At 39.7% G+C, this 26,036-nt stretch overlaps 1 protein-coding gene across 1 annotated transcript; it reads right to left on the bottom strand.

Annotated features, from left to right (window-relative positions):
• Window positions 1-12,582: 12,582 nt before the first annotated feature.
• On the bottom strand, window positions 12,583-24,517 carry PIP (prolactin induced protein). Its single transcript, XM_069087055.1, has 4 exons — window positions 24,426-24,517; window positions 23,334-23,439; window positions 12,987-13,104; window positions 12,583-12,710 (listed from the first exon to the last, which is right to left on the bottom strand). The coding sequence occupies exons 1-4, from the start codon at window positions 24,515-24,517 to the stop codon at window positions 12,583-12,585; spliced, it is 444 nt and encodes a 147-aa protein (XP_068943156.1).
• Window positions 24,518-26,036: the final 1,519 nt, after the last annotated feature.

Raw genomic sequence — 26,036 nt, 5'->3', positions numbered from 1 at the left:
AGCATCCTTCAGCCTTCCCACAAATCAATACAAGATCAATATTTACTCACAAAACTCTCTAACTCCTTGCCTGAGCTCCTCTTTCCCCCACCATCTGGCTAGTTGTGAACTAGCTTCCTGTGGGCTCTGCTTCCCTTCAGCAAACTCCTCTCACCATAGGCTCCGTGTGATTACATTCAGCCTATCAGGGGGCAGAGTTTATCTTCACAGCAGGGAAGGACTTCAAACTCCCCATTGGTCTATTAAGGGGCAAGGAAGATCTTCAAATTCCCATTCCCATTACAGAGTGATAGGCAAGGAAATCAAAGCAATGAATCTTAAGACTATGAGAAAAAAACGTATCTATAGTTCTTTCCTCTTTGACTCTGTTTGCCACCCAAGTCCAGTTTACTTTCAGCCCAGACCAGTCTCTCCTTGGTTTTGTTATCTTTTTATTTTCAGCCTCTCTCCAGTGAGTCCTAACTGATTTCTTATGGACTTTTCTCGTTACTGAGAAAACTATGGGCGTATCTGGTTCTCTGTTCAGCTTTAGGTATAGCAATTTTCTGGGCCTCATTATATTAAATGTTCATATTGTACTAGATATTTTTTGATCCAACCATGCCACTATTATGACGGAACTATGGTAATTAGCATATTTTAAATATTTATTCAATATATAGTGCACGGAAGGCAACATTTTTCTACCACATGCCAAAGAGTTTATCTAAGAAAGCTAATGGAAATCTGAAGAAGGTAGATGGGTCATATTTCAATACTGCATGGATCTGGGATTTCAGTATAAGACTTGCTGTCCCTTTAAGACCCTTTTCATAGACAATAGTCTAGTAATGAAAAGGGCAGCAAAATATTTTTTGTTTTAAGGAAAAAGATTTAAATTCATTTTCAAAACATGTAAGCTATTGCCATTGTTATGGTTGAACACTTTGGTAAATAAAAGGAACAGAACAAGAATTTGTTTTAATTTTTTAAAACTGCTAATATATGTACATGGAGAAATATAGATTTTGGACAGAAAATCATCTGTGGTATAAATATAAAGACTCAAAACTCCTTTTGAACAATGTAGAGTGATAATCTTGCTTGTGTGGGTCCAATTGAGTATTTTAAACAGTAGAGCAAGCTCTTTTATTAAAACCAGAGAAATAGGAGTATAAAGAAATAGTGTCAAGTGCACCAAAGATAAGGTGAATGGTGTTCAAGTCTTCAGAGTTACAAAGCATTAAGATATCTAAACTAATTTGCATATAGATAATATAAGGCGAAAGAAGACAAAACTAAAAATTAGATTATATAAACATTTGAAGACTAAGGTATGATTCAGGACTCTAGTTTTGATTTCCAGTGAAAGGCGAGATGATGCTGAGAGTCAGGAGGTTCTCATTTGAGCCATTTAGGTTTTGAGCATTTTCTCAAATTCTCAAAATCATTCTCATTTGAGCCATACTGAGTACAGGAACCTCAGTAGCAGCATTGAAGGGAGTGGGAGGATTGAAAAGTTTCTCTTATGGATCATAGCAATTACAGGAGTACTTTGGGGTTATTGTAATTTTGGTTCCAGACTGCCACAGTAAAGCAGATATCAAAATAAAGTGTCAACATGAATTTTTTGCTTTCCCAGTACATATAAAAATTGTTTATATTATACTGTAGTCTGCTAAGAGTGCAGTAGCATTATGTCTAAAAATGCACATACTTTAAAAATATTTTATTGCTAAAAATTACTGTCATCGGAGCCTTCAGTGAGTTGTAATCTTTTTGCTGGTGGAGTGTCTTGCCTCAGTGTTGATGACTGCTGATTGATCAGGGTGGTGGTTGCTGAAAGCTGGGGTGGCTGTGGCAATATCTTAAAACAATAATGAAATTTGCCACATCAACTGACTCTTTCACTTGAATTCCTAGAAGTCATTGTAGGGTAATTAATTACCTTAATTTAAATGTTGTTGTATCCCAGGGAATAGGGAGGTTTGAGGAGAGGGAGAGATGAGGGAATGGCCAGTTGATGGAACATTCAGAACACACACAACATTTATTGATTATGTTCACTATTTTATGTGGGTGTGGTTTATGGCATCCCAAAATAATTATGATGGCAACACCAAAGATCACTGATCACAGAACATATAATAACATAAATAAAATACTATAACATAATAATATAAGTTCTAAAAAGTTTGAAATATGAAAATTACCAAAATGTAACAGAGAGACACTACCTGAGCAGATGCTGTTGGAAAAATGGTGTGATCCAGTGTTGTCACAAATCTTTATTTTTTCAAAATGCAGTATCTTTGAAGTACAATAAAGCAAAGTGCAAAAAAAAAGTGTGCCTGTATAGTTATCTGACAGAAGGCATCAACTAAGTGTTTTTTTTTTATCTATGGAGAGATAATTCACTTTCTTGATCAAGAGCTGCACTAACAGCTGTTGCTTTCAGCACCACCTAGATTTGGAGAGAGGTAGAGCATCTTATAAGAGCTTGTTGATCTCTTCTGGTACTCCTCAGGCTTGAGAAGAAAAAGGAAAGGAGGCTTTGAAACTACTTCAGTGTCCTTTGGAGCTGATTTAAAGATTAAAACTTATCTGTGTTGCTGTGAATTCTGTTGTGATTAGATAATGCAAGACTGACTAGGCTAGTCTGCATAGCCCAGAGTTATTCCAGTTTGATAAGCATTGTAGTTATCTACAATTATCTAACTTAAAGAGGGCAGCTATTCCCTTTAAGATCTAACACTTTCTAAATGTCCTTTAAGTATGATGATACATTGAAAGCTTACACAGTGTATAAGCTTTATGATGATACAGTGAAAGAGCTTATAAATGCTGTGTTCAAGTAGAGAAAAGTTAATAGTCAAGTAGTGAGCAGTATACCAAGTAGATGTTCCTGAGGGGGGGAGAGCAAGGGAAATGAATAGGTAATAACATACTACCTACTATGTGCTAAGTACTTTTCCCAAATATTATCTCATTTGATTCTCACAATAACCCCTTAGGTAGGTGCTACCATTCTTCCCATTTTACAATTGAAATTTACAATAACTTGCCCAGGGTCACACAACTAGTAAGTGTCTGAGGTGGGATCTGAACTCAGGTCTTTCAGATTCCAGGTCCAGTGTTCTATCCACTGAGCAACCAGCTCCCTTTGAGTAGTGAACAATCTCACATTTTTTTTTGTGTGTAGATGTTCTTGAATGGACCCATAACATTGAAGTCTATAGTCAGAATTGTGAGTTACCCTAAATTCCTTTCTCGTGTCCTTCGCTACCAGATTCCTATAAATGGTATGTACTTACTCTTCATAGCAGATATTGACGGTATTGGTGGGAGATTTTGTTCCAGGTTTATGTGTGTGTTGTTATATATTTTGGTATTTATGCATTGACTTTAATGTATTAGTATCTGAGATTATTGTTGTTTTTTTTAATTTAGTGAATGGTCACATTTAAGATATAGTGTTACTATAATAAGTTACTTTCTTGTATAAATAAATGCTACCCGCTGGTTGGGTAGATAGAAAATGCATGGGCTAGGGGCTCAAGAGCTCCAGTGGGGAGCGGGAGGGGATGCATTTTCTCTCAAGGGGGTTATCTCTAGACCCCAGAGACTGTTTCAATGCCACTGTGTGTTGGTGGTATATCTTTGGAAAGCCAGACTTGCTAGAGTCTTACTGTGAGAGTAGGTTGGAGCGAGTAGGCCAATCCAGGGAGAGAGTAGGTTTGAGTATATATTATGAGAAGGGTGTTTATTGATATATTCTATGATGTTGTTGGGGTTTATATCAAGGTGCACCACACACTTCACAAAGTTGTCATGTCACATTATCAAAATGAGCATTCTCTCCAGTGATGCAGATTGCAATACATCCATGCCTGCCACAGAGGAAAAATTCAGAAAACAAAACAAAACAAAATAAAACAACCCAGTATATATAAAAGAGGTAGTATGGTATGGTGAGAAGAAAACGGGCCTGGTTTCTTAATAAAAAGATTTGTTCTGTGAAGTTTTGTGCCAGTCAAAAGGTCACACTTGAGGACCTAGAGGTTCCCATGTGGCCTCAAGGCTGTAGGTTACCCACCCCTGACCCAGACATTAAGGAGATCTTGGTTCTTGTTCCCCCTTGGGCTCTTCACTTCTTTCTGAGCCTAAGTTTTTAAATCTGTAAATGAGTGGATTGAATTAGATGATCCCTAAGGTCCAGAAAGGCAGCTAGATGGATTAATGGATAGAGCACTGGACTTGGCATCAGGATGACCTGAGTTCAAATCTGATCTCAGACAACTACTAGCTATGTGATCTTGGGAAAGTCACTTTACTTTTCTGTTTGCCTTAATCCACTAGAAAATAAAATAGTAAACTACTCCAGTATCCTTGCCAAGAAAACCTCATGAACAGTATGGTCCATGGGGTCATGAAGAATAGAATGTGACTGAATGACTGAAAGTACAGTTTCTAACTAGTTCTTTGTCATAATCATTGTAACCACCAAAGAGTCTTGAGTTCTAATTCTCTTAGAAATGTTGAAGGCAAGTTTAATAGGTAGCTTCCCTGGTCTTTGGGGTTCAGCTTTTCTTCTTGGCTCCAATTCCATCAATTTTGTTTGTTGAGATGCCATTTGGATTCCAGGGAGCTCAGTGTGTATGTGAGAACTTTGAAGTGAACTATGAACTGGAGAAGAGGGTGTAATGAGTTCCTGATATGAACTGAAACTCATCTGTTTGATGTATTTTTTTCTTACTAAATTGATTTCCTGAGCTGGGCTTTGGCAATAGGAACCTAGAGGCAGTGAACCAACTTCCTTCCTAATCTCAAATCCTGTACTAGGCTTGGGAAAGTTCTTGATAAGTGGATGACAGCTTGCATGAACTGACATAGAGTAATGGAAAAGTCAGTAAAAGAGCATGTACAATGATTATAATAATGAAAAGAAAATGGTACTAAAACACAGGTGAACTCAGATGAAAGGCATTGACTATTCTATTTCCCCAAAACAAGTTCTGAACCATACTTCTCTTATTTGAGGGATGATGGGTGCTCCCTTGCATACTATGCCAGATAAATGTAAAGACATGGATGAATAGCTTTCCAGAGGACTGCTGCTGTGAACAGCTTTCTTGAAAGCTGGTTAAATAGTATAATAAACTCTCTATTTATTCAATAACAAATCAGAGCAAAACTCACAGAAAATCAGGGTACAGCATTCACAATGTTACAACTTATCACAGAAAATCATAATACAGCATTCACCATGTCACAACTCAACAACTTATCACTAAAATGGCCACACAGTTTTCACCAAAGTGGTCACATAGTTTTCAACAAAGTACAATCATTTAGTAACCCAATCATTCAATCATCCTTAGCCTCCTTAAGGGTCACAAAGTACAAAAGTCAAAGCCCTCCACCCATGGGATGTAATTAAATTACAATTTAATCAGTCACTACTCAGTACCCTCTTAAGGGGTAGTAGAAAGTACAAAAGCCATCCACCCCTAGGTCATAAGTAAATCACAATTTCATCAGTCACTACTCAGTATCCACAGACAGGTCTTTTCATCTTGACTCAAGGCAGGTGGCTCCTATCTGAATCCACCAATCTGTTACCTGGGTTCAAAGGCAGACAGCTCCCAGTTCCTTGTCCTGCTCTCCATGCAGTTCCTGCAGCTCCACATTGGAGCTCACAGTGTCCAGTCCATCTCAAATCCTTCACAGTCTCTGAAGACAAGACAAGCCACAATAACATTCATACACATTAACAACAAAGCCACGACCACATTTGTACAAAGTACTGGCACCACAGTCATGCTTCCTCAGTCTTTGGCAGCTCCAGCTGGCCCTTGGAAGTCTTGCCACCACAAGTTTCAGTTTTGTCACCACAAGTCCAACTTCTATGTCAGTTCTCAGTTCTCATTTCTCTTTTCAGTTCTTCTCAATTCTCAGTTCAGTTCAGCAGTTACAGCCCAGCCTCCAGATGCTTGCTAAGAAAAATTCTCTCTCTCTCCAGCAGCAGCTGCCCTGACACCACGATGCTTATCCCAGGAAATTCTGTCTGTCCATCTTGTGCCCTTCCTTATATAGGTATTAGCTCCTCCCTGTTCAGCCCCTTCCTGTTATGTCAGCAACAGGGGTTCATACCTCCTTGTTTCTTTACAGAGGCTTAATTTGAAACTTGGTGCTAAGCATCTGTCAGTTTTCCAATACAAAGGGATTTTCAAATTTCATCACCATTACAATAAATTCTTAGTTTTATGTATCTTTTAAAATGTTTTTCTTTTTTTTTCTTTTTTTCTTTTTCTTTTAATTTTTTTTAATATGTTTTTCTTTGAAACAAAGGAGGGGTGTGTGTGTATGTGTATGTGTGTTTTGGGGGGGATATGAGGAGCAAATTGTGGTATAAAAAACAAAGGTCATAATTTATTGTTCAGTTGTTTTTAGTCATGCCCAACTCTTTGCAACTCCATTTGGGGTTTTCTTGGCAAAGATACTGGAGTGGTTTGCCTTCTCCTTCTCTAGTTCATTTTACAGATAAGGAACTGAGGCAGAGTTAAGTGACTTGCCCAGGGTCAAACAACTAGTAAGTGTCTGAGGCCAGATTTGAGCTTAGGAAGAGGAGTCTTCCAGACTCCAGGCACAGAGTTCTATGCACTATGTCACCTAGTTGCCCAAGGACATCAATAAAGCAATAACAACAACAAAATGGAAGTCTCAAACATCTGATTTGATTTCTTCTTTCACACTGACCACAGGCATATTATATCTTAATTCCCTTTCCTGTCATTCATTTTCAGTAGTAGTTCCTGTTTGGCTGTGCCTGTAACAGATACAATGAAAGCAACCCAGAGCCCACCATCTCTTGGGAGACCATAGTCTTTTCTTTTGGAGCAGCTAGATGGCACAGTGGATAGAGTCCTCTCTCTGGAGTCAGGAGGACCTGAATTCGAATCCAACCTCAGATACTTACTGTGTGACCTTGGGCAAGTCAAAACTCTGCCTCAGTTTCCTCATATGTAAAATGAGCTAGAGAAGGAAATGGCAAACCACTCCAGTATCTTTGCTAAGAGAATACCAAATGTAGTAACAGAGAGTTGGACACAATTGAAACAACTCAGCAACGCCATGAGCCTTTTATTTTTTGGTGTGGCCCTGGGATGTGTCTTCAGGTTTCTGTATGAAGCCAGTTCATGGAGCCTAGAAAAAGAGATGAGAGATAATTCTCAAGTTGGTTCAGAAATTGGATAAGGAATGGGTAAGGATGTGGTAAAAAGGGGAGAGACTGTTGCCCCCTGCATACCATTTGAGCATGGGAAATATGGTGATGGAACAGGAAATTTTAATTTCTAAAATAGAGAAATTGTTTATTCTTCTCCCTCATTAGAAAATCAATGAAAGAGATATATAAGGACATAAATGATTGAGTTTAGATCATAATTCCCTCTATCCCCATCTCCCAACATGTTTAAGGACCACATACTGCCCTTTGGCCATCTGAAGGTCCACATTGTAGCTGCCCATTCAGACCTGCTTCCTCCTTCATTATCTAGATTTTCTGAATGGTAACACATGCTCCATAATTTTGTTTCTTCCCTGACATCAATACTCTCTTTCCTCATTCATATGAAGGATTAACTTAATTAGTTTATTTTCTTAAGCATCTGTTATTAATCAGCAATGCAGTGCAGTGGTTAGGGCATTGGGCCTGGAGTCAGGAAGTCCTGAATTCAAATCCAGCCTCAGACATTTACTAACTTGTGATCCCGGGCAAGTCACTTAAACTCTATTTGCCTCAGTTATCTTAACTGCAAAATGGGAAAAATTATAACACCTTCATTGAAAGGTTGTTGTGAAGATCAAATGAAATAATGTTAGTAAAGTACATAAATATTCATTCCCTTTCTCTTTTTCCTATTCCTCACAACTCCCAGGAGTAATTAGTTATAAACTGAAAAGAATGTCTAAATGGTAGAATTTTAAATAGTGTATGACAGATATTTGTGATGGGGGTGGGACAGATACTTGAAGTGAGTATGCGATGGAGAAGGAGGTCCAGAGAGACAAGAGCAAAATGCTGAGAGGAATAATAGGAGTTCGCATGGCTGGTCTCAGTCAGTAAGCCTATGATGTACCAGGCACTGCGCTAAGCAGCAAGAATAAAAAAGAGGCGGAAGACAGTCCCTGGCCTTAAAAAGCCCACAATTCAATGGGGTAGACAGCAAGCAAAAAAATATGTACAAATGAGTTGTGTACAGGATAAATAGGAAATAATTAAGGGACAGAAGGCATTAGAATTAAAAGGGTTTGGGAAGGACTTCTTAAAGAAAATGAGATTTTAGTTTGGACATGAAAGAAGCCAGGGCAGCCAGGAGATGGAGATGAGGAGAGAGAGCATATATAGGCATAGCAGACAGCCAGAAAAAATGTCCAGAACTGAAGGATGGAGAGTCTTGTTTGAGGAGCAGGAAGAAGGGCAGTGTCAGTGAATCAAAGAATACTTAGTGAGAATTAAGGTATAAAAAGACTGGAAAGGTAGAAGGGGTCCATATTATGAAGGGCTTTGAATGACAAACAAGATTTTATATATAATCCTGGAGGTAACTGGAGTTTATTGAGTAAAGGAGCGACATGGTTGGACCTATGCTTTAGGAAAATTATTTTGGTGGCTGAATAGAGAATGGATTGGAGTGGGAGAGAACAGGAACTTGACAGTCATAGTTTGGAAGGCTCTGAATATGAGAAGTGTGAACTTTATCCTACAGGCAATAAAAAGCTATTGAAAGATTTTGGACACAGTCTTCCTCCAAAGCTCAATTCATATGTCACATCCCACAGGAAGTCTAATTTTATCCCACCATGCCCCAATTACTTTGGTCTCTACCACCCCAGAAATCACTTTTCTATGCCTTGTATTTAATTTTATGCGACCAAGCTGTTTTCCTCCAACAAAATATAAATGCCTTGAGGATAAGACTGTTTCATTTTTGCTTTATATTCTCACTGCCCAGAACAGTGCTTGGTATATAACAGATGCTTAATGTATCCATATTAAATGACATAAATGGTACCTAGATCACCTGCGTCAAGGTCAGCACTTCCAGTGCACATAGTTTTAAAAGGACAACAGAACTTAGTTTCTGCTATACAGTAAGTTCCTTCAAGACAATGGAGTCTTATAAATATTGGCATTTAATAAGTGTTGATTGAATCGAATTGACTGAGTGACTAAATGTACATCTGTGTTAACTAGGAGGGAAATCTCTAATGGAAGATCTTATATGTCAGTATTTGACCCCATCATGTCTCCCATTATTTATCAATACTTTGGACAAATGTGGAGATACAACCAGCTTATCAAATTTGTAGGTGACAGACACTTAAGGGCATCGTTGTCACAATGGATGAGAATCAAGATTAAAAAAATAATGCAACAAGCTAGAACGACATCATTGTTGTTGTTCAGTCGTGTCCAACTCTTCATGATCTCATTTGAGATTTTCTTAGCAGAGATCCTGGAGTGGTTTGCCATTTCCATCTCCTGCTCATTTTACAGATGAGAAAACGGAGGCAAACAAGGTTAAATGACATGCCCAGGGTCACACAGATAGTCCGCATCTGAGCCCGGATTTGAACTCAAGAAGATGAGTGTAACTTGACTCCAGGCAGGCCCAGACTTCTATTCACTGTACTGCCTAGCTGTCCCAGGCTATCGCAATAGAAGGAAAAAAGAACGAGTGATATCTGTGCGTTTACTACCCTCTAGCGGCAGCCCAAAATATTACAGATAAAATTCAGCTTCCCTGTTATTAAACTTTGTTCCAGTATTTCATCTGGTCTACCAGCTGACAAATTGTAACAGAGGACAAAAGATGATTCTATGATATAAGAACAATAGAAAAAACACATAAACAAAATATTCACGACAATACTTATCCAGCTATAGCTAGGACAATTCCAGTATCTAAAGAGACAGCATTCCATTTTTTGACCCACTCTGAGTATTAAGTAGTTCTTCCTTATATTGTGGCAAAATCTATGTGCCTCTGATTTTTACCCATTGACCACAGTGTTGCCACATGGAGCCACATGAAATATATCTTATTCACCTCTCCCATCTATAATAACCCTTCAAATATTTTCTGACAATTATATCCCCTAGAAGTCTTTCCTGTATGAGCACTTCTATTTATAGTTTATCTTGGTATCAATGACTTTTGATATCAAAAGGAAAGTTTCCTGTACTTGGTAGAAAAGAATCTTCTGAAGAAATGAGAACCTGAGGAATAATTTGTTTCAGGTTGGCGGATAAGGTAGAAAGCAGCAGTGAGGATGAAAGGAGGAGAAATAGAGAAGTCGGGGTCAAGCAAAATGCATTTTTCTTTTAGAGCCAAGTGCTGTCCATCTCTTGTTGACTTCAGAAGTCATGTGCTCCACCCAACAATGGAGGCACTCTGGGATAAAAATAAGTTCTGTATGGCTCTCAGAAAGGTCATACCTCTTCTTACTTGCTGGACTCCTTTTATGGACAATGACACCATTGGGTTTGGAGTGTGAGTGTCAGGAGAATGTAACCTCCCTAGGGAGAGGGACTGTTTCATTTTTGCCTTTGTGTCTTCCCAGAAGCTAGCCCAATGGCTTACTATTTAGTAGGTGTTTAATAAATGCTTATTTAAAATAGAATAATTCCATCCCATACCCTAAGAGAGCAAATTAGGGTCAAGTTAGGGTATTTTCTGGGAGGAATGTTGAAACTTAATATTGAGAACTAAGAATATCTTTAGGATTGGGGTGAGATTTTTAATCACCCTCTCTGGGAAGAGGGTTAGCCCTACTTGGCTTTCATGTAGAAGAGGGAAAGGGGTGTGAGGAGCAACTTGGACTGTGTCAGTTAAAGGAGTTTTTGTTGCTGAAGCCTTTCTCCTTGGTAAGCCTTCTTGTATCTATGCAGAGACGGTTAAACTCCAAGCCAAAAGAGAGAAGCCTCTTTGTGGAGCCACTGTGCCTGTTTTTGTGGATAGGGATTCAGTTTAGGGGAATCTCAGTGAAGAGTAAAGGAAAATCCATGTTCTGCAACCTTATTCACAGAGATAAAAGTCTAGGAAGAAATTTGCAACTTCTGGCTTAATTAGGAGGGGAACATTTAGGTTTTTAAAAAAAATTTCAGCACCTTGTGCATTTGTATAGAGAGAAGCCAATTGAGGATAGTGTAAAAGAAAGTCGAGAAAGTAATAATAAAAAAGATAAGTTTACTTATCTTTATATGGCACTTAAGACTTGCAAGGTGCTTTACAAATATTTCATTTGATCATCACAACAATCCTAGGAGGTAGGTGTTATTATTAGCATCTCTACTTTATAGGGGAAGAACCTGAGACAGACAAAAGTTAAGTGATTTTTCTAGGGTCAAACAACTAGTAAATGTCTGAAGCAAGCTTTGAACTCATGTCTTCTTAACCCCAGGTCCAGTAATCTATCCACTGTGTCACCTAGAGGTCAGCAGAAAGCAGTAGTTTCTACAGTGTACCTTGGAGCCCTACTACTTTGGGAAAACGTCTTTTGAGAGCAGTGTTTCTGGGAGCAATTCAGAGAAGATTCCTCCAACTGAGACTATGTGACACTGGGAGATTATATTCTAAATTCTTTCTTTTATTTTTTCTCTCATATCATTTATAAATTTATTTTATTGATGTAGTTGATAGAGCACTAGCTGAACCTGGAATCAGGAAGACGAGTTCAAATCTGGCTTCAGACACTAGTTCTGTGACCCTGGGAAAATCACTTAACTTCTTTCTCCCTTAGTTTTCTCATCTGTAAAGTCAGGATAATAATAACTACCTCCCAGGATTGTTGTGATGATCAAATGAAATATTTGTAAAATGTTTTATAAATCTTAAGGTGCTATATAAACACCAGGTCTATTGTTATTATTGTTAGTACTTTGGGGGAATTTTAAAAAATCATTGCTACTTTACAACAACCTTCCCTCCTTGCCAATAGAACTCTTCTTTCTAACAAAAAGGATGGTCAAGCAAAACAGTCTGACACATTGAGCATCTCTGACAATATATCCCCCTTTCCACACCCATAGTTCCCCACATCTCTAAAGAGAGGAATGATAGCATTTCATCATCAGTTCTCTGGAAGAGCCCATGTTTCATTGTGGAGCCACTGTGCCTGTTTTTGTGGATAGGGATTCAATTTTGGGGGCATCTCAGTGAAGAGTTAAGACACAAGATCCTCATCTTGGTTCTACCAGCTTGCTAAGTGATTTGGGGTAAATAATTTAATCTCTCTTGTGCCTTCATTTCTTCATTTGCCAAATGTAGGAATGATCTCTCCTCTCATTCCCTCACAAGACCTCCTATATAAAAGTACTTTGAAAGAAGAATAGTCTAGAAAGTCACAGAATCATGGAGCCTTGCAAGGTGTAGGTGTTTGAGAAAAAATTTTTTTAAATGAGACACAGGCAGGCAGAGAAGTGGGATATGTTTATTCTACATTTGAAATCGTTCTGAGATGCTCAGTTAGTTCTGGGGCCAGAGGTAACAGGATGGTTAAATGGTGGGTGGAAAACAGAGAGCAAAAGGTTATAGTTCAGTTGATTATTTTCAAGGTCTTCATATTAGCATATCTTCCTTTGTTCTGGGGAGGAATTAAATTTTGACCCTTAGGGCAAACATCATCTAGAAGGAAAGCAGCTCTACATCCTATGTTCGCAGTCCCTGGAGAGAGAGGGGTAGTTCAATGTCCTTTAATAACCTCACAACCCTTGTGGGCAGACTCCTCCAACTCAGTCCACAGCACTGCTTCTATCCTTCAGACTCAGCCCCAAACTACTGCTTTTCCCTTCTTTCATCTCAGCCGACCTCACGCCATGCCCGACTTCTCTTTCCTTTTGGTCATCTGTTGCCTTTGATCTCCCCATTTCCATTCAGCCCTGTTGCCATGGATGCCCTCTCTATCCCCCCCGGGCCCAGCCCTGGTGGCCCCTCACTTACTACTGCTTCGGATGGTCCAGTAGAAGGTCTTAGCTTCGCCAGGACATGCACAGTAAGTATAATTCAAATTCCCAAAAGGGAAGTCGATAGGTGGGTTGCTCAGGGTGGAGACTTTTACCTAAGATGAAGGAGGTGGGAATAATGCACCAGGGCGAGCACTTTGTATTTTGTGGAAGAGTGTGAGAGGTAGAGGACAGGAAAGGAAGAGAGGGGTAGAGAAACAATGAAGAAATATCACAGACTGGTAAATAATGGAGGAAATGATGGAAGGTTAGAGAATAGGGAAGTGACCCATATACCAGAATAATTAGACTACCACATAGACACACATTATATGTAGGGAGGGAGGGAAGGAGGAAGGGAGGGAGGGAGGGGGAGAGACAGAGAAAGGATAAATGCATGAACAAGAAGCATTTATTAAGTCCTTACTATGTATCAAGTATTGTGCTAATCAGTGAATGTAAAAATATGGCACAATTTGAGGAGCTATTAAAAAACAAACAGGGGCGGCTAGGTAGTGCAGTAAATAGAGCACCAGCCCTGGAGTCAGGAGGACCTGAGTTCAAATGTGGCCTCAGACACTTAACACTTACTAGCTGTGTGACCTTGGGCAAGTCACTTAACCCCAATTGCCCTGCCTTCCCCCTCGAAAAAAAGAAAAACCCCCAAACAAACAAACAAAAAACAAAACAAAAATTCTCATTTACCAGAGCATGAAAGTGATTTTCCTTTTTACTTGTTTGAGAAATTCCTAAGGTTTAGGGCTGGGGGGGAGGGGTGGTGGTGGAGATTTGAGACAAAGTCTAATTCAACTCCCTTATTTTCTAGACGAAGAAACTTCTCTCAAAGAGGCGAAGAATAACTCGAATAGTAAGTAGCAGCTTTAGGATTCGGACCCGTGCCTTCTGACTCTGATCTAGCACTGTTCTCCTACCCCACGAGCCATTCCCATACTTACAAAAGCACTTCCCACCCCCACACTGCAACTCTAATTCTCGGAAGCATTTTCTTCCTTTGAGGTTCAACTCAAATTACACCTCCTCCGTGAAGTCTTCCTTGATCCTCTCAGTTCTTAGTACCTTTCTAATTTTCATTATACATTTATTTTTCTGCACACATATACTTCAAAGTAAAAAGTAAACTCTTTGAGGTTGGGGACTGTTGCATTTTTGTCCTTATATCCCCAATATCTAGCACAATTCTTGGACCTAGAATCAGAAAGACTTGAGTTTAACTCTGGCCTCAGATATTTACTTAGCTGTGTGACCCTGGACAAGTCACTTAACTTCTGTCTACCTCAGTCTCCTCATTTGTAAAAAGGGGACAATAATAGTACCTACCTCCCAGGGTTGTTGTAGGGAGAAGGACTGGTCCTGTGATTTCACTGGTATAGGGAACTTTGAGAGGAAGAAACTACATCTCTCCAGGATGTGTTAGCATCTTTGCGACTGATGGTTTTAAAGAATTGCCTTTTGCATTGAAGTGACTTGTCTATGGTCACACAAGTCAGTAGATATTAGAGGCAGGACTTGAACCCAAGTCTTTCTGGCATCAAGGTCAACTCTCCATCCACTGCTTCATCCTGCCTCCCATGCATATAGTAGGCACTTAGTAAATGTTTACTATTGCTAATATTACTAGTATGTTATACAAGAGCAGGTTATCCTAAGGAGGGTTTCCCAAATTTAAAAAAAGTGCACATTTTCTGGGGCTTAGTTTTTTCATATTTTTACATATTTGCCTTTTGGGCTAGTCACTATTTTAATAGGAGACACTATCCTTCGCACTGACCAGAATATAGTACAAAATTCAGGGTTTTGTTGTTGCTACTGATATGCTTAATGTCATCAAGTCAGGAATATGGGCCATGAGAGTAGAGGGCAAAAACTTTTCTTCTATGCTTACTTGTTAAAATTTGTTCTTCAAATACATTTGTAGGCCAATAAACTCCTGTTTATTTGTTTGTTTGTTTTCCTCAAAGTTCTTCAAATACATTTTAAGAGCACAGGATCTCCTTTATGGATTAAATGTATATTACAAAGAGTTTTCTAACTCCAAATCAAATAGTTGCCTATGAATACAGATTTCAAATCAGTGCCAAAAACAGGAAATTAAAAAAATAGTTTTGATCATAGTTTAAAAAACCTGGCTGACTTTTGTTGGCTGTTCTTAGTGAGGTGAGGTAACTAGTATCCTTAGATATGAAATTGAATTATTAGTCGATTGTTATGAAGAGGCTTTCTAGTCATTTCACCTTAACAGATGGGAGCCTAGAAGGTAGCTCTGAAGAGCTGGAACCCAGAAGACAGTTATCAGAAAAAAGCTCAGTGACTATGAGTTTAGCTAACTGGAAATCAAAAGGGAACATTGTCATCATCACAGGGCATAAGAACCCCTACAACATTGTAGGCATGAATTCCACTGGGCATGTATATGCCTGGTTAAGCCTGCCCCTAAATATGTGCCTTCCATGCATGTGCTCTGGTCACATGTGGTTTTTAACTGGGCCGTCTCCCAGTTAAACTTGTGGTAGCTTAGAGGATTATCTATCATCTGTGTGTGTGTGGGAGATCTTTTCTTGTCATTTTATTTACTTTACTGTTTTATTCAGTGCATTTGTTTGAACTACTGTGTCCTCTGGCTGACTTGTAAATGTAAATACACTACTTGGGCATCTTTTGAGTGCGTGTTGACTCACAAAACTGCCAGAACCTGGGCTACAATACTAGATAAGCTGACAATTGTGTTCCAGTTATTTTATGAAAGACATTTGCAAAATATACTTTCTGAGGCGACGTGTGGAATATTGATTTTGTTTGTCCTTCATTTTCAAAGAGGACCAATGACCTCATAGGGGAATGTCCTGACTCGTGTTTGAATTGGATTTAAGTGAGGCAGAGTTGCACAGAGTTGTCAGCCTCACTTTCTTTTCCAGAGTCATCAAAGTCCAGTGGCAAGGCAAAGGTCAGGATGACTGGTGATAGTCCAGGATGCAGTGATGACCTTGGCGTCTTCTATACCTGACCAAGCTATAGTGCTCCACAATGACTGCTTTAGTTGCTTTCATGGCCATAGGAACAAATTATCCTCATCTGCCCATTCTGCCAGGGAAGGTCTTCTCATGCTTGGAGGCAGGCATTACCCTAACTCACTGTCAGGTGTAAGGCCTGTTGTTTTACCCTCATCTGGGTTTAGCCTGTCTGCCAGCATAGTTTACCAGATGTATGTATGGGGTGTTCAGGGAGGCCTAGCATCTTGGAAGTGAGGGCTTGCCAAACCCTTTTCAGGGCTTCTCACCCATCTTTTGTTTTCACCTTCACCCACCTCTCACCTGTGACTCCAAGAAGTTGTAGCATGCAAGTGGCCCAAACCCAGCAAACCATCTGGGCAGATAGGCTAAATGTATGGGATAGGCCCCTGTGGGATGAATGAGAGAGATCACCCACATAGGAACTATATCAATATGAATTTGAATTTCTCTAAGAAAGTATTGGTTGTCAACATGAAGTGTAGATACCATGACTCAAGGGTATCCAGACTTGGTAAATCTCTTTAGCATGTCAACATTGATTTTTTTTTTGGGGGGGGGGAGCATATGTGAGGAAGACTGAATAGAAGATGTAGAGTTGCTTTCTTTCTAGATGGTGTCTGGCCTGAGGGCCAAAATTCAATTCCTCCCCAGAACAAAAGAAGATATGTTGTTAGTATGAAGACCTTGAAAGTAACCAACTGAGCTATAATCCTTAGGCTCTCTCTCCCCCTTCCCCCCATTCAATCATTCTGTTACCTCTGGCCCCAGAACTAACTCTGAGCATCTGAGACCAGTTTCAAATGGAGAATAAACATATCACATTTCTCTGCCTCTGTCTCATTTTAAAAATTTTTCCCTCGAACACCCACAACTTGCAAGGCTCTGAGATGTGACTTTCTAGGCTTCCTTCAAAGCACTTTCACAAAGGAGGTCTTGTGAGGGAATGAGAGTAGAGATCGTTCCTACATCTGGCAAATGGAGAAATGAAGGCACAGGAGAGATTAGATTATTTAACCCAAATCACTTAGCAAGCTAGTAGAACTAACATGAGGATCTTGTGTCTTAAGTCTTCATTGAGATTCCCCTAAACTGAATCCCTATCCACAAAAACAGACATAGGGTAGAGGGGCTCCACAAGGAAGCATAGGCTCATCGAGAGAACTGATGATGAAATGCACATCATAGACATACATACATATATATGTGTATATGTATGAAAATGTAAACACATATATCTACTTATGTGTATATACACATATGTATATATTCCCCCTTTCCTAGGTTATAATAAAAACAGATGATTATTATAAATTTTATAGGTCAGACCAGTTATTTTACAAAATTATTAAGTGATTTTGCAGTCAAATTTTAGAGTTGTACTGCTGTGTATAACTTTAGATAACATTCACACCATTTTTGCCTGGGCATTGAGATATTATTGGGAAATAATGAAAATGGATTCACGAAGAGGACTATTTATATCAGGCGCACCTAACACAGTGAGACAAGGATATTGAGAGTGTGAGCTATGGATCTGTAGACAACTTTGGAAGCATGAAGCGTTTTCCATAGCACAGAAAGAACCAAACACTGCTGTGCTATGTAAACTGTTAAGCCAATGGTGTATTTATAGGATCATAGATTTAGAGTTAGAAGGTCCTTTGGATGCTATTAAATTTTCATTTTATGCAAGAGGAGACTGAGGTACATAGACATTAAGTGACTCATTCAGGGCCTTTCATCTACTAAGTGTCTGAGTCAAAATTTGAATGCAAGCCTTCCTGACTCAAAGCCCAGGTTCTCTATCTACTTCTACATGCTGTGAATGGCATGTCTCTTTAGGCACTAGAACATTGCTGGGGAATGGTGTAATCAGATCTCTATAAAGGGTATAGGTACAAGGTATACTAACATCCACCCTCTGGGGGAGAATGACAGTACCTATTGAAATGCATTAATGTGAGTTTTATGTTCTCTAAGGAAGGAGTGGGCGTATATGAGAAAGGGAGCACTGGGGAACAGCTTTGTTGGGTCGCCATTGTTTGGCACCAACTCCAGTCTGTACAAAGCAGAGGCAGAATATCACGGACACTGAGCTAAGGCTCTCTGGCTGAATACTTTGGTAATCTATGCATATGAAGAAACTTACAGGGAGATAGAAGCCAATGGTGGCAGAAGCATCAAAGAAACACTGAATCCTCCGCTTGGAGAATGGAGCCAGAGAAGTCCCACTTTTATGACGTCACAGACTCATGGAAGGATCAAATGAGGAAGAAAATCAGTACAAATAATGAAGTTTTTTCCCCATTAAATGAAAAAGAAGGGTGTGCCTGTGGGACTGTGCACACAATCTGCCTCAATGATTCCTGGTCATTTCAAGAGAAGATTGCCCTGTCTGATATAGAAGAGCTCAGAAACTCTCTGAAAGAACTGTTGTCAATGACATTATCAAATTGCCCAGCAGTCCACATGTAATGGCCATATTAGAGGTTGCGCTTCTCTTTTATTTTAAAAGAGAACCAATAACATCACACAGTGATGTCTTGACTTGCCTGTGAGTTGGATTTGCATAAGGTGGAGTTGCACAAAGTCTTACTCTCTCTTCTAGTCATCAAAGTATAGTAGCAAGACAAAAGTCAAGATGACTGACGATGGCCCAGGATAAAGTGGATGGCCTTGGATGTCCTCGATGTTTGACTGAGCTCTAAGTGCCCCACAGTACCTGCTTCAGCCACCTTCATGGCCACTGGAACAGACTATTGTCAACTGTCCATTCCATTGGGGGAAGTCTTCACATGCTTGGGGTAGACATCTCCCTAACTCAAGATCTATACTAAGAATATACAGGGGGGAAGGGGATGAGAGGGGAGATGATGGAAGGGAGGGCAGGCTTGGGGGGAGGGAAGTTGGAAGCACCTACTTTTGAAAAGGGACAGGATCAAAGTAGAGAATAGAACAAGTAGGAGGTGGGATAGGAAGGAGGGAAATATAGTCAGTCTTTTACAATACATCCACTATGGAAATGTTTTACATAGCTACACATGTACAACCTATATTGAATTGCTTATCTTCCCAGTAAGGGTGGGTGACTAGGGAGGTAGGGAAAAAATCTGGAATTCAAAGGTTTAAAATCAAAGGTTTAAAAATATATATTATTATTATTATTTTACATGTAACTGGGAAATAATATATACAGGCACTGGGGCACAGAGATCCACCATGCCCTACTGGAAAGTTAGAGGGGGGAATGGGGAAAGATATGGAAGAGAGCATATTGGCGGAGGGAATATTCAGTGGGATCGCTGTTTTTGGGTGGTGGGTAGGGGAAAAACGGGGAGAAAATTTGTAACTCAAAATCTTGTGGAAATGAATGATGTAAACTAAAAAATAAAAAAATAAACTACAAAAAAATTATAAAAAGAATATACAAACTAGATTTTAAATAGGAGGTCTAAATCAGAACAATACACAGTGTCATAAATTTAAGATGTCCTGATAGGTAGCTAGTGGTTTCAGTATTAGAACTGTACAATAAATATAGTATATTGTGATATACGATAGGTGAAGACAAAAGAAGATAGCCTTCACCTTCCCAGAAATGTTATAAGAATATGGACTCAAGTAACAGGGTATCTTGGGGGTTCTTACCACGTTTCAAAGACTTACAGAGAAGGCCACTGGAAACATAACATCCGTGGAGGTGTGTTGTATTTTGATGATCTCATCATCTTCAGACAATTGTAAAAACACCAGAAACTAGTAGGTTGACTAGAATGTGCTGGTCTAAAATTGTCCATTGACATGTGCCAGTTCTTCAAAGTCACCATCAATGGACAACTTCATATTAGTATCTTCCAGCCAGCTTAACAGTTTAATCAGTGGGTTATGTAGTGTCTGAACAAGGAATAAGTCCATACTTATTCAAAGAAGATAGAAGTGCCCATAAGCCAGCAACACCCAAAGGATTTTTTGAGAAATACTTTTCTATGATTTTTGTGGCTACTATAAAAAATATGTGAAGGATTAACATTAACACTTAGCAGTGATCTCATTAATGCAGATGTGGTTGAGAAGAGATAGAAATAGAAGGAAAATAACGATTAGCCTGGTCTAACTCTTCCATGCCTGGAATACTCTGCCCTCTTCATCTCTCCTCCTCAGTTTCCTGACTTCTTTCAAGATCCAGCTAAAATCTTGCCTTCTACAAGAAGTCTTTTCTGGTCTCCCTTAATGTTAGTGCTTTCCCTCTGTTGATTATCTCTGATTTAACCTCTCTATATTTTGTTTGTACATAGTTGTTTTCATGGCATTTCCTCCATTAGATTGTGATCTCTTTGAGAGCAGGAATAGGTTTTTGTTTTTATTTTTTTTTGCCTTTCTATGTATCCCCAGTACTTAGCACAGTATTTGGCACATAGTAGACACTTAATATATGCTTGTTGACTGACTGATTGCTAAACATTGTTTGGAGATCATGTATTGAGAATTATGACAATATATCTAAAAATGTGGTCTTTTGTCTCACACAGGTACCAGTGTTGATTTATGTAGACCAAGCAAACCTTTTGTGCTGGGCAAACACTGGAGGTTTAGGACCAGTATTATAGCAAAAGAATGAGAGTCATCAGAAAATTATTGTATTTTCTAACAGAGTTCTTATTAACAGTGAGGCTTATTATCCCATATACTCCTGGAACTCTTGGTGTTGAAGGGGACTATCAATGGAAAGTTGTGACTATTTTTGTGACCATTTTACCATCACTAAGTTGGATACTACTTGAGAGAGATAAATAGGGTCACCAATTAACTACAAGTTAGCTATGGGAAACATATAGCATTAGATGTTACTTCCATGGGTCACGTGATTGACACCGAAGCTATAGCAGTAATAAAGCTTATTGCATTGAACCAATCCTCTTTGCTTTTTTTGTCCTTATATTACTAGAGTAGAGAAGAATGTCAGGATGAAGAACCATGAAAAGTGAATAGAAGTCAAGCAGTGAAAAAATGCCCCTTTGGGACAAAAGTTTTGTTCATCAAAACATCATACTGCGGAGAATAGCTGAAGTGGGAGTTACGCACTAGATTCTATGAGAGACAGTAACTGATTCCCCCACATGGTACTTAGAAGTATGTGGTGCTACCCAAGACTTTTACCTCTATGGCATATAAAGTAGTAGACATTAATTTTGGATACTTGGATCACAAGAGAACACTTAAGTTAGCAGGAAACATTTTATGTTTACCCTAAATGAGACTTGGGCTCAATGTGTTCGAAAGAAAGTGCTAGTACATCAGGGGCATATTTAGAGACTATACATACTAGAAAGCTTTTGATGTTTGTGCATATAGACAGTACCTTTGGAATGAAATGGCGAAAGAATAAGTAGCATACTAGTGGGATGTAGTATTCCACCTGGCATACAGAGACATAGACATATCTAGTCAGTAATAAAACTTTTACTGTTTATAAAATGTTGTGGAAGAAAGCATTTCTCTGTATATGACTTTTCTTCCAGGCTCTATTCTGACCAAAGTTGAGACTTTGAAAGCAAACTCCTTAAGTTAGCTGCAGGAATCAAGGCTCCTAGACCACCATCACAATACTGCATTCAACTTGACTGTTTTAGTCACAAACTCTTGATCATGTTGTGGCCCTAATCTGAGCAAAAGGCTCAGTGGAATCAATGTGTAGCATTTCTATTGCATGCATACATGTATGCTTGTTATCAAGAAAGATGTTTCTGGCTCCATCCCATATCTGTTAATGTTTGGGACAGAGCCTTTCCCCATTGACTTGTTCTTTGGAGGCTAAAGAGATGGAAAAGCTCCCCCCCAAAAAAAAGGAAAAGAAAAGAAATAAGGAACCAGTTTCTCTTCGCTGACAGATCAGCTGAAAGAGACCTTCTGTTGAGCTGGGGCTTCATCTTAGAAAAGTTAACATCATCATCATCATCATCACTAATATTTATATTGCATTTTAAAGTTTGCAAAGCATTTTACATATGCCAATCCATTTTAACCTCACAACAACCCTAGGAGGTAGATGGTATTATTATCCCCATTTTGAAGATGAGGAAATTGAGGCAAGAGGGGTTAAGTAACTTGTCCAGGATCACACAGCTAATCAATGTCTGAGGGGGGATTCAAATTAAGATCCTCTTGACTCCAAGTCCTGCCCTCTATCCACTATTCCAATTAACTGAAACAAATGACTTCATGTCTGCTTGATGTTAGGAGATCTCCCACGAAGGGACTGAGTTTTGTGAAGAAATCTTCCTGTACAGGGAACACACATCCTTTCTTGCAATTTTATTTTCTATGTTGCCTCTGACTAAATGCTTTTTATTTAAACAAAAGTTTCTTCTTGAACAGCTGTTGGGGCTCATGAGTTTTGGTTTTGATCTACTCTATCTTGGATAGTTTTTCATGGTGCCCTCATGGAAAAGGCACTGTTCCAGATGCTAAATTTGAAAACACAGAAAAAAAGATCCATGGGGGAATGGAATACTGGCCAGGTAATTGTGAGTGAGGCGTGTTGAGTGCATGGTAGTAATAAATTCTGGGAGAGGAGAGATTGGCCATGAGGCACCCAGGCATAACAACTTTAGGTTGATCATTCTACTGGGACCCCTAAGGAGTAGTGAAAATGGCAAAAAAAAAAAGTCCCCAAACCTGTGAGGACAGGCTTATAGGGATACTCATAATGGATGAAATGCATTATAGTTGAAAGGGAAAATTCGCCAAAAAAGGATGATTCGAAGTTACAAACTTGATCAACTTTAGATTTTTTCCACTTAGGCTTTGTCCTGGGTGCCATTGTGTTTGCTGATTGTTGGTGGGTTACCTAACTCTAGGAAGAAGGAGACGATGACATAGAATAGGAGATACGCTCCTCCAAGGGGACACATTGTTTGAACACTTTCTTCCTCCCAATTTATATACTTCTCCACTCATCTGCCTCTACTTACTGATTCTGTGAAAAAGAGGATGACTCTTTTCTTCACATCCTTTCCTCCCCTACTCTTAGTAATGGCTACAAGTTATAGGAATGGATGGGGAGGAGTCGAGTCCTAGAATAACTCACTCAATTCCCATACTCCCTCTTGCAGTCTTGTGACTGCCCTGTTTCATTTCCCCTCATTATTCTCCTCTCTTCTTTTCTTTTTTCTATAAAGAATTGATTGAAGGAAGTTCCCAATCAAATGAATGACCTAACTGCCCTGATGAGCCTTTGCTATCCTTCTCCCTTCTTTCTTTCACCTCCATATTTCCTCTACTCTCTCCCCTGTCATCAAAGTCTATCTCCCACTTACCGGAGCACAATTTGTCCAATATGATTGAACAGAACATGCCAATTCGATTTTTTCTCCTGGTTTTGCAGGCCCCATTGGGATCACATTCACTTCAAGCAGCTTTTGTCTGGTAAGGAAAGGAGAGAAATAAAGAATTCCCCTATTCTTCATTAGAGATAGATCAAGAAACAAGTAGGTTGTGAGTTGAGGGTAGGAGTGAACTGAAAAGGAACGGGGGTGAGGCTTGTAGGAGAAATGTGATCATGTGGTCTAGATAGCCATTTTTCCATATGTTTCATTTCCAAGGACTTTCTATTTTTAAGCCCCACTTTTCTTCCAGAAAGGAGAGGCTGAGACTCAGAGGGCAAGATATGAGGTGCTATCAGTCTAAAGTGCCAGAGAGTGTTCTACTAAAAATATCTATCCATCCAATACATCTATCCATCTATCCATCCATCCATCTATCTATCTGTCTGTATCTCCCCAGGAAGAAGGACAGGATGAAGGTAGGGAGGTACAGCACAAGGCTCTTTGGTCCTTGTTTCTACCTGCCTCATGCACTTGACCCAGATGGGAGATCTAAGTTGGGTCTCTCAGCTTAGTGCATGTGAAAGGAATACAAGTTGGCTAAAAGTACATTGTTTCTTCCCAATTTTAGGACCTATGTCAGTATGTTATTGGAAAAATTAGGTCAGATATCCCAGTATAGTAACTAGTGCCTTGAGTACCTTTCTTGCCACAGTTTCAGAGTCATCTCTTCAGCCCATAGCTTTGCTATTTTCTCCCTCCAGTAGAGATTTACAAAGAGGAAAATCAAAGTACAGAAAAAGAAGAAGACTCAGGGTAGGGTCAGGGGTCAATGTTAGATTCAATCCTCTCTCTCTTTCTCTAAAGGTCTAGTTCTGGTCACCAGGAATTGGGGGGGGGAGAGTTGTTAGGGAAGGGGTAAGTCTTCCCCTATCAGAGGAGAAGAGAGATTTTTAGGTAGAAAGTATGGCATCTTGTTATTGGAGGATGGGAACATAGGGTGGGATGGGCAGTGGGGTCCCTGGGTGCAAGATGAACCCTTTCTGGCAGACTAGAGAGACAGTGATTGGGGAAAGGGTGGCTTACATGTCTGCAGCTTCACTGGTGGTCAGTGTTTGTAGGCAGAGTCCCAGGAAGATGACAGTGATGCTAGAACTCAGGGTCTGGAGACAGTACATCTTGAAAGACACAGAAAATGATATCCAAGAGAATTAGGGTGCTAACCTACAACCCTCTATTTATACCTAGATGCTGGGCAGACAACTAGCCAATCAGAATCAGACTTGTACTTTGGCTCCTGCTGATCTATGCTTGTCTCCAGTAGGTTTGTTTTTGTATACAAACATGCCAGCATTCAGCACATGTGAAATGGCAGTGCTCTGAAGGGGGAGGAGTTGAGCAGTTCTTTATTTTGCACCATTGGAGAGTGTTCAAGCTAAAAGCGATTAAAGAATAAAAGAAAATAAAATAAAGATAAAAGAATAGAATGTTTCCTCACTTAGCGCACATAAGCGGGGCTGTCTTCTTGTTGACATCAAAGTCTAGAGTAGATGTGGGGTAGCAGATTGGGTGCTAGACTGCAAGTTAGGAAATCTGAATGCTAGTCTTGGCTCCGTCACTCACTGGCTGTCTGTTCCTTTAACTCTATTGGCCTCAATTTCTTCACCTGTAAAGTGAGATTTAAGATGACAGAGTAGAAAGCAGATAGGAGAAATAGCTCTGCCCAGATGCCCTGAACAAAACAGAAATATTACCACTTCGCTTCTTCCTACTCCCACTCTCTCTTCCTTCTTTCACCAAAAAAAGTGAAAATAAATGGAGAATTCAATCCAAAAAGGAAAGGTATGCTGCCTGTAGCTGTTGCAAATAGAGGTACACTCATGCTACACCAGAGTCCTTGAATTTCTATAACCCTGCCACCTCTTGCCCTAATGTGTTACCCCACTTCGGCAACCCAACTAAGACCTCTCACTTTTTATCTTTCTGCCTGTCTGGGGTTGGGTCCATGAGCTGCCAAGACTTTCCCTTGTCTTGTCTCTCATGATCATTGATAGATAATTGATCTAGAGCTGCAAAGGATTTCTGAGGCCAGCCCTTTCCCCCCTTTCCTCCCTATTTGTAGATGAGGAAACTACAGCCTAAGGCCACACAGGTAGTAGGCATCAGGGGTGAGATGTGAAGCCAAGTGCTTTGGCTCCAGAGTCAGGGCTCTTTTCATTGCATTATTGTTCCACCATCCCTTACATTGGCTTAGGCTTATCAGGCTTAGAGTCACTAAAAACAGATTTACTGTTACATCCTACTTGTGGCGTAGATCCTGCTGAGCCCTTCAACCAATTCCATGCTGATTATAGCCTGGAGAGCACCTCTGAAATTCTCTATCTGAGAGGAAGTGAGTCATCTTCCCAGCTCCATGTCTAACCAGCACCCTTGGCTCAACACCCACCTTAGAGCCTGAACAAAGTCAAGTAGAATTCCTGCTGCTGCCAATTAGCACCCTCTCACAACAGTGGGAAGTTTCTTAGGCTCCTCAGTTTAGGGCTTGTAACAGCAAGCACCCTAGCATACCCAGGATGGCTACTAGCACAGGTTCTTTGATCTGCTTTTCTAAAGGAAAGCAACTCAAAAAGGGTTAACAATCTTACTTTAATCAATCATATATCATTTACCTAGTTCAAGGGAAAAAATCAGCACCCT

Source organism: Petaurus breviceps, unplaced genomic scaffold, assembly GCF_028583685.1.
Source record: "Petaurus breviceps papuanus isolate PSGF00001 unplaced genomic scaffold, PetGlider_PUasm1.0 181, whole genome shotgun sequence".
Lineage (NCBI taxonomy): Eukaryota > Metazoa > Chordata > Mammalia > Diprotodontia > Petauridae > Petaurus > Petaurus breviceps.
The sequence above is the reverse complement of the archived record's forward strand: the minus strand, read 5'-3'. Positions and strand labels throughout refer to the sequence as shown.